This window comes from Peromyscus leucopus, chromosome 22 (genome assembly GCF_004664715.2).
Source record: "Peromyscus leucopus breed LL Stock chromosome 22, UCI_PerLeu_2.1, whole genome shotgun sequence".
Classification (NCBI taxonomy): Eukaryota; Metazoa; Chordata; class Mammalia; order Rodentia; family Cricetidae; genus Peromyscus; species Peromyscus leucopus.
The window spans coordinates 37,287,441-37,303,654 of NC_051081.1; the positions used below are offsets into that span (position 1 = coordinate 37,287,441).

At 38.5% G+C, this 16,214-nt stretch overlaps 1 protein-coding gene across 8 annotated transcripts in view; it reads right to left on the reverse strand.

Annotated features, from left to right (window-relative positions):
- The window catches only part of Ncoa1 (nuclear receptor coactivator 1), a 200,962-nt gene that overhangs the window by 78,961 nt on the left and 105,787 nt on the right, over positions 1-16,214 (reverse strand). For all 8 annotated transcript variants that reach the window (XM_037198117.1, XM_028875282.2, XM_037198118.1 and 5 more), the window contains 2 exons: positions 8,952-9,109; positions 4,404-4,509 (listed from right to left, as the gene is read on the reverse strand). In XM_037198117.1, the coding sequence (XP_037054012.1) occupies positions 4,404-4,492 (89 nt within the window). In that variant the 5' untranslated portion in view covers positions 4,493-4,509; positions 8,952-9,109. The remainder of the gene's footprint in view (positions 1-4,403; positions 4,510-8,951; positions 9,110-16,214) is intronic.

Sequence of the window (16,214 nt, forward strand, 5' to 3'; positions counted from 1 at the left end):
CTCTCATTACTGAGGAATTATTTCCACTTTGCTTAGTAAAACTCTATCTTAATAAGTTAAACAGAACACAGCAAGGCATCCCGACAAACTTCACTGAGGCACTGAAGCAAAGCATGAATAAAATGAGGAACATATTTTCATATTCACGAGGGTTTATCTGTAACACGATAGTATTTGAGGACATATGATTTTACCTTAGGGAACCTCGCCGCAGATGACAGACACATTTAGTAGATTCAGTATGGAGCAGGAGCTGTTTAAACTTATAGGTCTAAATTTCAAGAGGAGTAATCAATTTAGATTTACTTGGTAGGACCCCCTAAATATTTTTTTTGTTTGTTTGTTTGTTCTGAGAAAAAGGCTCACCCTATAGTCCAAGCTATTCTTGAACTGGCAATCAACCTCCATCTACCTTGAGAATGCTGGGATTACAGGTGTGTGCTTCCATACTCAGCCACGAATCATGTTTTTGCCATTAAGTTCTGAGTAATATTGAAATGCCTGAAACCATTACAGAGTAAAAGAAAAGTGTCCCAATGCAGAGAGGAGATGGAACAAGAAGCTATACATAGTGATGAATAGCAGATGTCATTAAGATGACAAGTTTTAGAGTAGGGAAATAAAAACCACCTTTAAATGAAGCAGTCAATAACTACATGGGGGAAAAAAGACAGCAGACATGCTCACAGTCAAAACTGAAGGAACAGAGAGAACAACACCTCCATCTTAAAGGGAAAAGGCTTCCCTTACTGCTCTTGAGCAACTTTCTTCCTTTGTGAAACCCTTTACTACCTTGTATGTGGTAGACATACTAGCTGGTGCTATGCTGAGCTAGACTCTCTTGAATACAGTTGGCCTCACGATCTCATATGGTACCAGTTCCAGGATCCCAGTGGATACCAGAAGCTGAGCACTTGAAAACCCTTTATAAAATGGCGTATTCGTTGCATACCCTATGGAAATTGTTCCCCATGCTTAAAATTATCTTTGTATACTTACAATACCTAATACCATGCAAACACTACGTAAGTAGTTGTCACATCCTATATTTAGGCAATAACACCATGCAAAATACCAACACGTTTGGTATGGATGCCATTTTTTTTTCCCCCAGAATACTTTTGTTCCTATGGATATGGAAGGACTGCTGTATCTTTCCTCAATTAATGTATTAGCAAACTCAATAAACATTCCTAAATTTATCATATGACAGATAATCATGTGATATTTCCTAAGCACCCTGGAGTAAATTAGATGTAGCCCCCACTTGAAAGGAAGTAAAAAGGAAACAGGCCTTTGTTACATTTTGTGACAAAAACCACACTACAGAAACACACAGTGATGGTATCGAAACCCAGAGAACAAACAGCAATAATCAGGTAGAGAGAGCTTATTTTCTAGAAAGCTAACTTGGCTTTCTCAACTGTGTAAAGTGAGAGTGTAAATATGAAGTTCAAAACCTGTACGCAGTAGGTGAGTACGGCCCGAAGCACAGAAGTGTATGGCCGGGAGGAAGTGTGGGCCAGATCACAGCGATGTCACCTGTCCTGGTGCAGTGTGGAATACTGCTCAGGAGCACAGGCTGCCACTGCCAGTCACTGACTAGCTATCAAGCCCAGACACGGGAACAACAATTAAACCTCTCTGCTTCAATCTCCTCATCTGACCACTGGGATAATGACATTAATGAACGTCTAGGGTTTGTGAGGATTAAAAAATAAGGCATGGAAAATGTGTTGCTAAGTTCTTGGCATGGCCTATTAGCTCAATAAATGGCATCTAGTATGCCTTTAATTACAATGATTTATTTTTTTAGAAAATAGGGAACCCAAAAGGATTTAAGAAGAATTAATGGCATGGGCAGATCTGAAAGCTCCTTGAAGATAGGAGACCTGTCTCTCACTTCATTTATATCCTTACAACAGCACACAGATGGTGCTGACTGAACAGTTAGCATTAAATAAGCACTTGTTGAGTTAAGCTGGAAGTGCTAAAGAAGGATAAAGCATAGCTAACCACCATTTAAAATTAGCCTTTTAATCTGCATTTTCTTAGAACAAACGAGGGATTGGAGAGATACAAGCTACCTCGCCACAGGAAACTGTAACCGAGAAGTTGCTCGGCCTAGGGCTCTTTAGACAGTAATATTTGGCTCTGCCACAGGGCTGGCAATACCTTGTGAGGCCTAACAGATGCTCTTTATGATTAATGAGTTTGCAGTCTGTTTGGGGAGACAGCATATAATAATAAGACCAAAGGAAGCATTGCAAGGTGGCATTAATACACAAGCAGTTTCAAACTAATACATTTCTGATTTTCCATATCAAAGATATTGCTTTATTAAAACTGAAGCCCATACATATAAACCTGAAGGAATAAGTGCTTTCAAATATCTTTCAAGCAAACATCAAGATAATTATCTCAAAACATCCAAAGAGGAGAAAAAGAATAAATAAAAATTTTGGTATTTGTAATAATGTTATCATGTACAGACACACATACACATACAAAAAAAAGGTAATTTATAGATAAACTATGACAAAAAAGAAGATTGTTCAGCACAATAGGCAGAAATGTTATTGATGCCCACACCTGTTAGAACTCATTTACATTAATAACTATCAATTGGAAAATACAATACAGGCATGATGGTGCATGCTTAGGACCCCAGCTCCCCTAAGTTGATGTAGGAGGACAGGTACAAGTTCCAGGCTAGTATGGACTATAGAATGAAACCCTGTATAAAACAACAAAAAATAAATTACAAAAAAGGAAAAAATACAAATATAACTAACAAAATATTCGTATAGGAACATAGTATCAATCTTATATGGTTATTATATGTAGCTTTTTAGTCTCTGTTCTTATATAGTCAAATTTTCCTCGAATGAGAAAGCAAACATAAAAAATGGCAGTTTTATTTATTCTTAAGTTTTCCTTTAAGAAAGACTGAATTTATATGTAGAAATAAACAATGCACTAACTTTGAGAACACACATCTGCTTCATATCTTGGCATGGACTTTTATCCTAGCATCTGGACATGTGTGCTTGAGTAATTAAAATGATTGTTCTCCTGTGAGGAATGGCCACTTTTCTTTTTCCAGCCTCTAGCCCTAGCATTCTTTTTTATTTATTAATTAAATGTATTCATTTATTTTACATCCCGATTGCAATCCCCGCCCCCGCCCAGGAAAGAGCAGCTGAAGAGCTGCTGCAGCTCTCCTCTGGAGATCAGTGCCATCAGTTGGGGTGATTCTGCTTTCCTTGCCCCTGGGGAAACATCCGGGAATGTTTACAGACAATCTCTATTACAACTAGGACACCATTGGCATTTAGGTGTGTGAGCAGTAACAGTGCTAACCATCCTACAACACACAGGGAAGCCTCCACAGCAAAAGACTTGCTGGTTCAAAATGCCAGTAGTGTAGAAAAAAACTTAATCTAGCTCCAAGAAGTCAAATGGAGTAAAATCTGCACTTTTCTCTTGTCAGCTGAGAATATGCTTTTACTCGGAGTGAAGTTCTTTCTTCACCTGGCACTTGTTAGGGTTCCCTTAGCATTAAATTTCTTTTTGCCTCATTAATGTAGTCACATTTTAAAAAACACAGCAAGTAGTTAATGCCACAAATAATTATTTTTACAATAAACATTGTAACAATGTACTTCTTAGCTCCTAAGATAGCACTTAAAGATGTTCAATAGACTTATTTATTCATTTGACAGGATTTATTGTCCTTACTAGTTAAAAGCGACATGCGACATATTGCACTGTGAACTAGGGATACAATGGTGAATGAACAAATAATATCTCTTACCATATGCTATATGGCCTACAGTCTAACAAAGAGACTAAGAATTCATGCAATGAGCATACACTCTAGCAACAGCCTGTAGTTATGAATCAAAGCCATAAAAATGTACAAAACAGATATATGAAAAGGGGAGCAAGGCGGTGGTGGCACACACCTTTAATCCCAGCACTCAGGAGGCAGAGGCAGGCGGATCTCTGAGTTCAAGGCCAGCCTGGTCTACAGAGCAAGATCCAGGACAATCAGGGCTCTACAGAGAAACCCTGGGAGGAGGGCACACAAAATCAACCAACCTAACAATAAAGTTTGTGTGTTGGGGGGCGTTGATCTATTAGTTGTGGGAGGAAGAGCAGCCTCCCTTTAAGGAAGTAAAGAGTAACACAGCATCTGCAATATACCTACAGATTATCGGTGGAAATAAAGAGACACAGTGGGATGGGAGAAGCACATTTAAGATGGGGGGAGGGGCACAGAATGTCTCCGTTAGCAGAAGGCGGGCAGCCACTCAATGTGGAGTGGACGGGACAAAGCTCCCAAGTGTTGGGGGAACAAGGGCACAAAAGCTCTGCCAGAGACACAAGTGCACGCCTACCTTGATGCCAGTGTGTCACATGGCGATCCTTTTCTCTTATGTGAGTCTGGGTTCGCAGGGTCGGATGAACTGTCCCCGAGGCCACTCATGTTGACAAACTTCACACCTAAATAAGAAGGGTAAGAAAAATAAACCTCTCATGACCTCTCTAACCAAATATGGGCAGGGGAAGCCCCTGTGACTTCTAAACAAAAGAACCAGAGCTCAGAACTTGGCAGGGACTAGGTGATGACAGCCACCACAAGCACCAGCAGCTAACATCACTGGGGACTGACTCTAGTCACTCATTGCTATACTTACTTTTCTAAATCCATGAGAGAAAATTCACAACGCCTATTTTCCGAGGATAATTAAGAAGAAATATCTTTTTACCAAGAGAAAAAAAAAATCACTTCCATGTGTAATTGTAAAAAACTGGACTCTGAAAAATATTTATTATTATTGTTCAGATTCAGAATTATTATTCAGACCTTACTTTGCAAAAAGGCTTAAAACCAATTTTCCTCATGAAGCTGGAGATTTTACTGGTAGAAAACCAAACACTATACCTATCATTAAAGCTAAAGTGATAAGCTCAATTTGGATTTTGAACTGCACTTTTCCACTCTGAATTCCATACTCCTAACCTTGTGTTTATATCATCCTCTCAGAAAGCAAGATCAAGTGTTTAGTCTATGTTAGACTCTTGGTATGGACGCCAGAGAACACAGAGTCATTCCCCTCGAGTGTCAGCCAGGTTTTCCCAAGTGCCAGTTAGCAGCATCCATCACTGCTCAGCAGAATCCCTCAGGCCACTCAGAACCCTATCCTTGACCTTAGACTCATCACTTCCTTTTGGATTTCAGAGTGTCAAATACTCCTCTTATCTTTTACTCCAGTGACCCTCAAAAAAGGAGGGGAAGCTCCTGAAATGGGAAAACTTGGAACTCTTCCTTAAGTTGAAGTCATTAAACACCAGAGCACTGAGCATCAGCAGTCAAGCTGGGAACACTTCAAGAGCTGGTGAAAACCCTGGCAACCTCTCCCAGACTTAACCCTTTCCTAGTTCTAAAACTCACTCTTTCTCGCTCTCTTCTAAAGACCAAAGACAGTTGCCATCTTCCCACTATATAAACAACCCCTAAAATCTCAATTGTGAGATTACTTCATGAGGACAAAAGGGAACATTTCTAATTTCTCCATATTAGAAGTCTAGTTTTTGAAATTATCCAACACTCCAAGTATTCTTTGTTCTTTAGATAGGGTTTTGTTATGATGCAGTCCAGGATGGCCTGGGATTAACGATGCAGCCCAGACTTGCCTCAAAGTCCCAACCATCCTACCTCCCCGTCTAAAGTGCTGGGACGACAGGTGTGCCTCACCACACCGGGCTAGGATTACAATCTTGCAGTTACTTTTAATTCTTTTTTCTTGTTTATTTGTCAGTTATAATTGCTGTCCATTTCCTGCCAATTCTTAATTAAGAGATTTTACACTGCCCCCTTCTTCAGTCTCAGAAATAATGATGATCCTAGCTTGGAACCAAATATCTCAAAGATTCCAGATTAATGTAGGAGGAAGTGTGTCTCTGTGGGGGCGGGATTTGAGGTTTCCTATGCTCAGGATACTGGCCAGTGTCTCAGTCAACTTCCTGTTTAGTGCAAGATGTAAGACTCTCAGCTAGTTCTCCAGCACCATGCCTGCCTGCATGCTGCCATGCTCCCCATCATGATGATAATAGACTGAACCTCTGAAACTGTAAGCAAGCCACTCCAATTAAATGTTTTCTTTATAAGAGTTGCTGTGATCATGGTGTCTCTTCACAGCAATAAGAACCCTAAGACAAGATATAATCTACATAGAAACAAATTATGCCATAAATACAATCTGCATATGCAAAATTGCATTATAGATGTTAATTTTAGTTTTAGCCTCAATAAAAATCAAAATTAAATTCTTGGCCACATGCTATGTTCCTAGCAAAGGTAACTTTAGGCAAAAAATTTTAAATTGACCTTAGTATAGGGAACAGCACGATTTAAGTGAGCATCTAATGTTCCCTGAGCTCTGTGCATACAATAGCCTCTCTTTTGGGCCCTGGATATCCAGCTGTGAATACAATTTGTAAATTATTCTGACAGTTTCTTTTCATTTGGGGGGATGTAAATGATAAATTTTAAAAGTAATTTACATGGCATGTTTAAGAAGCTAGTAAGTACTCTGAGAGAAAAACGAGGCAAAAATAGAGGTTTGTCCCTGTGGGTGTGAAGGTGAGCTGGAGGGCAGTGGGGGAAGCATGACAATGACAAACAGAAAAGACAAGGCAGAACACAACAGTAATGAACTGGGGCTGGGACTGGGGATGGAAGAATGGGGTATGAAGTCAGAGGACACCAGGAGGCAAAACCAGGGAAGGCCTTAACATGCTTCTGTAACTGAATCCCCAAATAAGAGTACCTGTTATGTGGACAGTCACACCACCCTCAATATGCTCCATCTCATTGGCTATCAGAAGCTAACCAAGGGTTGGGCCTAGCTGGTACTTAGATGGAGATTATCAGCTAAGACAGGTGTTATCATAACTAATAAAAAAATAACCTTTAAAAAAAATTTTTTTTTTTACCATGGAGATTCAAAGAAGCATAAGTAAGGTTAACCCAGTATCACAGAAGTAAAGATGAACTATATATATTTGTTGTTGGTGGTGTTGTTTTGTTTTTCAAGATAGGGTTTCTCTGTGTAGTTTTGGTGCCTGTCCTGGATCTCCCTCTGTAGACCAGGCTGGCCTCAAACTCACAGAGATCCGCCTGGCTCTGCCTCTTGAGTGCTGGGATTAAAGACGTGCGCCACCACCACCCAGCAAATAAATGTATTTATTAAAATGGGCCTAAGATGGCAGACAATTCAGCAGCATCCAAATAGATGCCCTACAAAAATAAGAACCAGTATTCAAAGAGTCACAGGAGACTCTCCAATAATTTGTTAATAGTATGATTCCTGTATTAACTTTTATAAAACACAACACACAGTGCAATACAAAACCTCCAATGGGGACAAGCTGTCAGAGCTGTTGTGTGTGGACTGACTTTATATTGGTTGTTAGGGAATATAACTAGTTAACAAAGCCAACTTGCATATCATTTTTAAGAAGACAGCATGTCTAAGTAAAAGTACTCTGTTCTTTTTAAGAGTTGCTGAATTACACCTAGCCTCATGCAATTTCTAGAGAGTCATTTCCATAACTAGAAACTACATGTATCTCTGGTCAAATGTGCCCAACTAAACTAAACAGGTGAAGGCACAGGAAAGAGGACCATCCTCTTAAATCTTTCTACACGAGAAATTCGTCATTTGTCTCTCAGATTGAGCATAGAACTGATCATTTTAAAAACTAGTACCAATTAGCTAACAACTCCAGGAACATGCTTTAGAGTGCCCAGCAGACAAGGAGCACAGAAAGAACACACAAGAAGAGGGCGACAGGCCAAGAGCCCAAGGTCCCCAACCTGATCCTCCTCCATATGAAGAACCATCATGATAGGGTACTCCTACACTGGCCAGCTTCTATAAAGAAATGTTTCCCAAACTAGAGTCCTCAGACACCTCACATTCTCCACACCCACTGAAACACTTCTCGTGTAGCAACAAAGGACAGGGACTTAGACTATTCACTGCCCTTTCATGGCTGAATAAAATCCCATTGTTTGGAGATACTGTATTCTGCTTATCTATTCATCAGTTGGTGAACATTTAAGCCATTTCCACTTTGGGGTATTTTCAATAACATTTTTATGAATGCTTATGCATAAACTTTTGTGTATTTAAGTTTTAATTATCTTGAGTGTAAAACTGGGAATGGAATTGCTATGTCATATAGTAACTCTAACTTTCTTGGAAAATCCTAAGTTTAAGGTGAAAATACATGAGGATTCCAATTCTATATTCTTGTCAAAAGCAGTTCTCCTCTGTAAAAATCCATCCCAGTGGGTATAAAATGGCATCTCATTACGGCTTTGATCTATGTTTCCTTAACTGCTAATGATTCTGAGCATCTTCTCACATAATTCCTGGTCTCCTTATATCTTCATTGGAAACATAGCTCATTCAGAGCCTTTATTTACTTTTTGATAGTAAATTTTACTGAATTTAAATATTTACTGTGTACATTTAAGTCATGATGTTATCAGAAACAAACATATGGTGAACTGGTTACTGCTGTGAAGTAGATTAACACCCATAATCTCACATAAACATGACTTTCACTGCTGCAAGAGCAGTTATCACCTCAAGTCCTAAGTACAATATGCTGCTGTTAACTATATTGCTTGCTATAGAAGATCTTTAGACTTGTTTGCTCAGTTGATAGTCTTACCTTTATCTTGTAAATTAATTGTTTATTCTAAACACACTGTCAACACTTCCACTTAGGAATATTAGCACTTACTTTACAATAACCTTGAAGCTTCCCAGACCAAGAATATACTTCCATAAAAAATAATGCTCGGTAAGTAATTGTTTTCTCTCCACACGTTTTTAAACTCCACACGAAGTTCTTAAAATCTTCCCTACCTGGGAGACTTCTTTGTTCATAATGAATCCTCAAAGCAGATATGGTCAAATCAAGTGCTCCAGCGGGCAGCTTCAGGGGAATGGAGTAGTACAATGTTGTCCAGAGATGGCTCCAGTCCGTTTGTTCTCACCTCACGGAAGGTCAGTTACACAAACAACTAAAAGAAGAGAAGAAAAGAGCAAATGGGAGGTTAGATCGCCCTTTTATTCTATAAGAAATAACAAAGGTCAGCAATATGAGAGAAATGCAAACTCTCAAGTCAAATGGAAAAATATTTCCAAAACACAATGGATGATCTGAATTTACAGGCAAAGACCTTCCTGGTAATGTTATTTGAGACAGCTTGCCACTAAGGTAATGCATAATTACATTCTGCTCAACTTCTGACAGACCCACTGAGAAGCCTTTAAAAAATCATTTCTGGCAGCATTTACATGCTTATCCTTTTCATTACCCATAAATTATGATTTTTCGCATTTTCAGTCATTTCATTCTTTCAATTTATATAAATAATATTCTTGCTATGTATTAAAATTATAACATTTAACTTTCAAAATTTTTATTGGAAAAGTTTACATGCTTTTATATTTAAAGTTAGTTGAGCTCTGGTTCCAGCAATAATGGATCCTCTTGTACTCTACTATTCTGCTCACAGATAAGAATTATAAACTGTGGACAAAATAGAAAAATAACTGTTTGAAGACATTGGAAAGTGATCAAAACAGACTCAAATTGTAGATCTGACTGTTGTTCAAAGAAGGGAGCCACACTGGGTGGAACACATGCTTGGAAGACTTTCTCTGTAGGGAACATTTTCAAGACTTCCCTGAAGTGCTTGGAGGCTGAACCTAAAGATGAAAAATCACATCTAATAGGCGTTAGGCAGTAGTAGATGCACATCAGAGCTAACAGAAAACTTGAAATTGGTTGACACAATTATCTACCCTCCAAATTCTTAAACTTCAGCTAGCAACTCCATCTGGGCTCATATAACTGAATGTAGGAACCACAGAAATTTTGGCAACAGTAAAAGGTTTCTGTATATTCAAGGACCAAAAATTAATTTGAAATTAAACATATATCATGTCTGAAATGTTTCTGGCAGTGCTCATTCATGTTGTATCTCAGGACATCTCTGTAGCTTTGGTTCTAAACACACAATATGCACACTGCACTACATGAGCTTGCTCACCACAAAATGCTAACAGTGATGTCTGAAACACCTCAGCTCAGATGTCAGACCATCACATGCCATGAATCATGGTGTTGGACTGACCACACAAACTGTTCTGCCCTGAGAGAATATAATTGTTTAATTATGAAAAATGAAGACAGTATTTTACAACTGTCACTCTTCAGCATTTAAGTCTCAAATTACTATTATTAAAATTACTAGTATTAAAATCAAATTACTAGTATTAAAAATTGATTTGAAAATGGCTGTTTGTGGCTTGAGATTTTTTAGGATTTTTTTTTATTTTATCCCCCCCCCCATCTCTGTGTCTGTGTGTACCCACAGAGGCCAGAAGACAGTGTCCGATCCCCCAGAACTGGAGTTACAGGCATTTGTGAACCACTTGCTGTGGGTACCGACAACCAAACTGGAGTCTTCTGAGAGAGCAGCATATGCTCTGGACTGCTGACTCCCCTTTCGAGCTCCTTCAACTTTATGTTTTAAAAGATAATTAAATGAATATGGCTTGGGATTGGGTTAGAATTTCCAGTCATTTCTGAAATGGTCCTAAATGTGCTTTTGCCATTTTGTACTACATATTTATGTGGAGCAGCTTTCTCAGCACTGACAACTTAAAAAAAAAAATCAAAATATTGATCAATTCAGAAAAACGCCAGGATTTCATTCTTTATTTAATCTTTTCTTAAAGATTGATTTATTTTATGTGTGTGTTTTGCTTGTAAGTACAAATGTACAATACATGTTGCCTGGTGCCTGTGGAGGGTAGAAGAGGGTGTTGGATCACCTGGAACTGGAGTTACAGACAATTACAAGCTGCCACATGGGTGCTGGTAATTGAACCCTGTAGCTAGAGTTTTCCTGCCTTGCCCACAGTCAGGACAAATCTTTGTCACCCGCCAGTCCCACAGCCGCTCAGACCCAACCAAGTAAACACAGAGACTTATATTGCTTACAAACTGTATGGCCGTGGCAGGCTTCTTGCTAACTGTTTTTATAGCTTAAATTAATCCATTTCCACAAATCTATACCTTGCCACGTGGCTCGTGGCTTACCGGCGTCTTCACATGCTGCTTGTCCTGGCAGCGGCTGGCAGTGTCTCTTCCCACCTTCCTGTTCTCTCAATTCTCCTCTCTGTTAGTCCCGCCTATACTTCCTGCCTGGCCACTGGCCAATCAGTGTTTTATTTATTGACCAATCAGAGCATTTGACATACAGACCATCCCACAGCAGAACCCAGCTCTCTGTTCTTTGTTCTTAACTACTAAGCCATTCCTCCAGCCCAAAATTTAGTTCTTCACAAAAAAATAATATATATATAATTAGTGAATAAAACTACTTTGGTCTTTAACAAGTGGTATGTCATTTATTATACAGGAAATTGTCTTAGAAAAAATTGTTTTAGAAAAAATATGACTTGTTATCAATAAATGTTTGATTTGTTTATCTATTTTATTCCTGAGATCATGTAAAATTTTCTCAGACAAAAAGGAGCCCCCAGTGGAAACAGTTTAGGAAACCAGGACTAGAGAACTGGGCAAGAGAAGGGTTAGTTAGCACAGTGGCAGAGTGAAGGACTCCTGGCCATCAATTGCTACCGCACCCTCTTTTCAGAGGAACACAAGTCTTTAGGTTTTTTAATTTATTTTTATTTTATGTGAATGGATATTTTGCTTGTACATATGTGCACAACTTGCATGCAATGCCCACAGAGGCCAGGAGAGGGCATTAGCTCCCCAAGGACTGGTGCCAGAGATGGTTGTGAGCAGCCATGTGGGTGCTGGGAAGATTAGCCAGTCCTCTTGACCACTGAGTCCTTTGTCCAGCCCCCAAAGTAATAAAATTCTTATACTGAGTGCTCTGAAGAAAAACCAGTACAGGTTTAACTGGTTCTTAGGCTTTTCCACATAATACTGGGCATTCTCAGGTTTAATATGATAGTTATTAGTATTCAGACTGTTTCCTATCTTAAAATTTTCATTGATAGTTGCTCCCATTTTCCTCTTTCTCTAATTTATGACTTTAAAAACTCCTGTAGTCTTAACTGTGGTTTGGAGAAGGACCAAAACTCAATGCCTGCTCAAACTATCATGTCTACCTGGATTAAATATTCAATGCTATTTGTACCTTTATTTATTTATTTTTTTAGTATTACTGTTATTTCAGCGGCACACACCTTTAATCCCAGGACTTGGGAGGCAGAGGCAAGCAGATCTCTGAGTTCAAGCCCAGCCTGGGCTATAGAGTGAGATCCAGGACAGGCTCCAAAGCTATGCAGAGAAACCCTGTCTCAAAAAACCAAACCAAATCAAACCCAAACAACCTTATTTCATATGTTCTTAAACATTTTAGCTTTGCAAAAAAAAAAAAATCCACCATTTTGACATTCTTTAAAAAACAACCAATAAGTGAAATTATTGGCTAAATGAAATTTTTAAATAGCTATGATATGCAGCAAAGTCTGGGCAGTAGTTTCACTGGAAAGGGACACAGATCAAAGTAATGCTCTCTGTACATACAGGTAGCACTAGGAATTGTGACTTTTAGAGAGAGCAGCAGAAATTATTCTTTTCCATCAGCAACAGCTGATTTATCAGATGGTTATCAAAAGGAATCACAGCCTAATGTTCTTTCTGTAAGGAATTAAAAGAAACTCCAGTCTCTAAGAACAGTGGAGTCTCTTCTCCAGGTATATTAACTGTTGGACACTCCAGAAGTCATTTGTTACTAATAACATTTAAAATATGTTCTCTTTCACATTATTTTAAGATTAGTGCAGATTTAAGGTCAATTTTGTTGTAAGACAATTTTCATCTTCCTTAGGATATGCTTTCTGATACAGTATGTTACGGCTTGAATAAGATACGCCTCCTCCAGGTCCTCACTGGGGAAGGTTATGGAACCTCAGGCAGGTGGAGCCCTGCTACAGGAAGTATGGCACTGGGCTGGGCTTTGAGGATTTACAGCCTGATACCATTTGTTGTTCTTTCTTTCTGCTTCCTGTGCCTTGAATACAATGTGACCAGTCAGCTTCCTGCTCCTGCAGTCCTCCACGGGTTCCCTCCCATGTACCATGCCTTTCCAGCTAGGTTGGACTCTATCACTCTGGACCATACACCAAAAGAAACCCTTTCTCTTCCAAAGTTGCTTTTTGTCACAGTATTTTACCACAGCCACAGAAAACTAACACAGGGCAGAAATGAATAAAGCAAGTAAAAACTCCCAGTGAGTAAAATTAATAGCTAGATGAACAATGCTGCCGTCCATTAGTGAGCTGTCACAAACAAGCCATTAACACTCTGTGACAATTGTAACATTTTTCATAATTGTAAAATGATTCTTATTAATTTTATACCAAATAAATTTTAATGCATGAAAATAGTGTAAAGAAAGATTTTTCTTGGAAGAGACTGTAAAATTCATGAGACATGATGCTACCAATTTTTCTTCTAATAATGACACAAGGGTTGTGTTCCCTAAATTTAAGTTGAAAATGATATAAATAAAATGGAATTAAAGCCATTCATATTAATATTAAAATTTACAATTCAGAAGTAAGTCAAGTTTGATTTTGCTATAGTATGTATTCACTTGCCTTATTGGTACCACTGTAGAGAAGAAACTTGGTAAAAATGAAGATTTTAAAAGTAAAGTTTTTTTTTATAATAGAATAGTAACATTTTCTTATTTTTCTTTTTTACTTATTTTAAAGGCTCATTTAATTTTATGATTACAAAATTCATTTATAAAAATATTGCCATCTCTTTCCAGAAAAATGACTTATGGCTTCATACATATTTTCAAGTAGCTTTTAAAGATCTAAGTAAACCTAAGGGGACTTTTAGAAAAATACAATTGGATTGTGCTTGAATTTATGCAAACTGCTGTTTTGTGGCCAAAGAAAAAGTTCCAAGGGGAATCTTGTTGAAAACTTGATCTAAGCATGCTCAGGAAGTTGTGTGACCTCTATAGTGAGTCAGCAATGAAAGTCTCTGGCATGCTGGGCAGCGATGCCACACGCCTTTACTCCCAACACTTGGAAGGCAGAGGCAGGCAGATCTCTGTGAGTTCAAGGCCAACCTTGGTCTAACAAAGAGAGCTCCAGGACAGCCAGGGTTATACAGAGAAACTCTGTCTTGAAAAGTCAAAAAAAAAAAAAAAAAAAAAAAAAAAAAAAAAAGGTTTCTAGCACATGAGAAATAAGAAGAGTAAAGAATTTTCATTCAGAAATTTTTATAATGGGAAAAATGGGAACAGCCCAAATGTCCACCAGCAATAAAAAAAGATTAGTTAAGATTAGTTAATTTGGAATACTGTTACAATAAAACCTCACAACTGTAATATAAATGAATAGAATCTCAACTCTTAACATCTGCCTGTGGGCACCCAAACTCCTTTCTTATGACTGAGGGTGTATAGGAATATGATTAAAAGTATGGATTCTGGGGTCCAACTGCTATATATTTTCCCACCTCATACTTTTAGTCTTGGATAATACTTGTTCTAAGCCAAGCTTGTTAGCTGAGAAAACAGTATTTTTAAATGACTTAGAACAGTTTTGTAGACCTTAACCAACTACATTTAACCCTCCTACTCGACAGACACTTTTCCAATAAATAATGTAAAGCATCGTATTTCCAAGAAGACTGTGTGTGTGTGTGTGTGTGTGTGTGTGTGTGTGTGTGTGTGTGTGTGTGTGTTTAAGCACACACGCACGCGCTCTATGTTGTTTATGTGTCTGGTCTATGCAAATGAATGCAAGGCTGTGTGCACAGGGGACCAGAGTACGTCAGGTACTTCCTACTTTATTGCTTGAGCTAGATAACTGTACCGAACCAGAAGCTTTTCTTAGTCTAGTCGGTGAGTTCTTAGGATCCACCTATCTCTGTCCCCCCAATGCTAGAGGTCACTGATACTAGCAGTGTGCCAGCTGGCTTCCTTTCCTTTCCTCCCCTTTTTCCTTTCCTTCTCCTTCCTCCCCTCTCCTCCTCTCCCCTCCCTTTCCTTTCTTTCAACATAGGTCCTAGAGATTCAAACCCAGATCCTCACTTGCTTTGGCGCCCCCACCCACTAAGCCATCTCCCCACTTACTCCCATAGTTCTCCCCTGACCTGTACATCACTTTAATTGCCCACATATTTCCTGTTTCAGAAGACCTACATGCCTTCATATTTTGTTTTTCACTCTCATTCTGCTTCAAGAGAGATACCGATGCTTAAACTCTAAGTTTTAAAGATAAGTTTTAAAAAATGTATATTAAGAAGCCAATCCAGAGTACTTTTTTTATCTTGAATTTCATTTCTCATTTCCTCTTTAAGAAGACAGATTATAAATTTACAGTCAAAATTGTGTATTCAACAGTCTGCATATCAACTACTAAGGCTAAAAGATTAATGACTAATTCAGCTACTATAACATTTATGTGGGAACAAAATACAGAAAAATCTCAGACTAGTAAATTCTAGCATTATTAATTTGGACATAAGTACATTTATCCTTGGAGATTATTCTCAAAAAACTACTCTTAACTATTTTTTGCTCCATTTTAAGTCCACATCTGCATCCCTCTGCCTTAATTTTTTACATTTATTTTGTGTGTTTATGTGCATACAACCGTGCATGCATTCCCCAGCTCACAGCTAGAGACCCTCTCCTACCATGTGGAGCCCAGGGATAAAACTCAAGTTGTCCGGCTCAGAGGCATGCCCTCTACCTGCTAAGCCATCTTCCCACTCTCTCTGGCTTTTTGTTATTATTAAGTTTAAAACTTATTTCAAAACTAGCTTTTCATCAAACCCTTCCATTCTCCTTTTCTTAGGACCTTTCTCCCTCCATCCCTTCACAGAAAGGATCCTTACACCCCTGGAACTGTTGAAACCCAAACTGCACACAATATTACCCTTGAATTATCTTCCGTTCTCAGACCACATCCATTTAAACAAATCGTGTAGTTTGTCAAAAAAGAAACCACAAATGCTCACATAGGATCTGATACCCACTTCTGCTCATTCTCTCCCATGTGGTTTTTCTGCCTTCCTATAAAATCCTAAACTCACCCCAGTCCATGTTC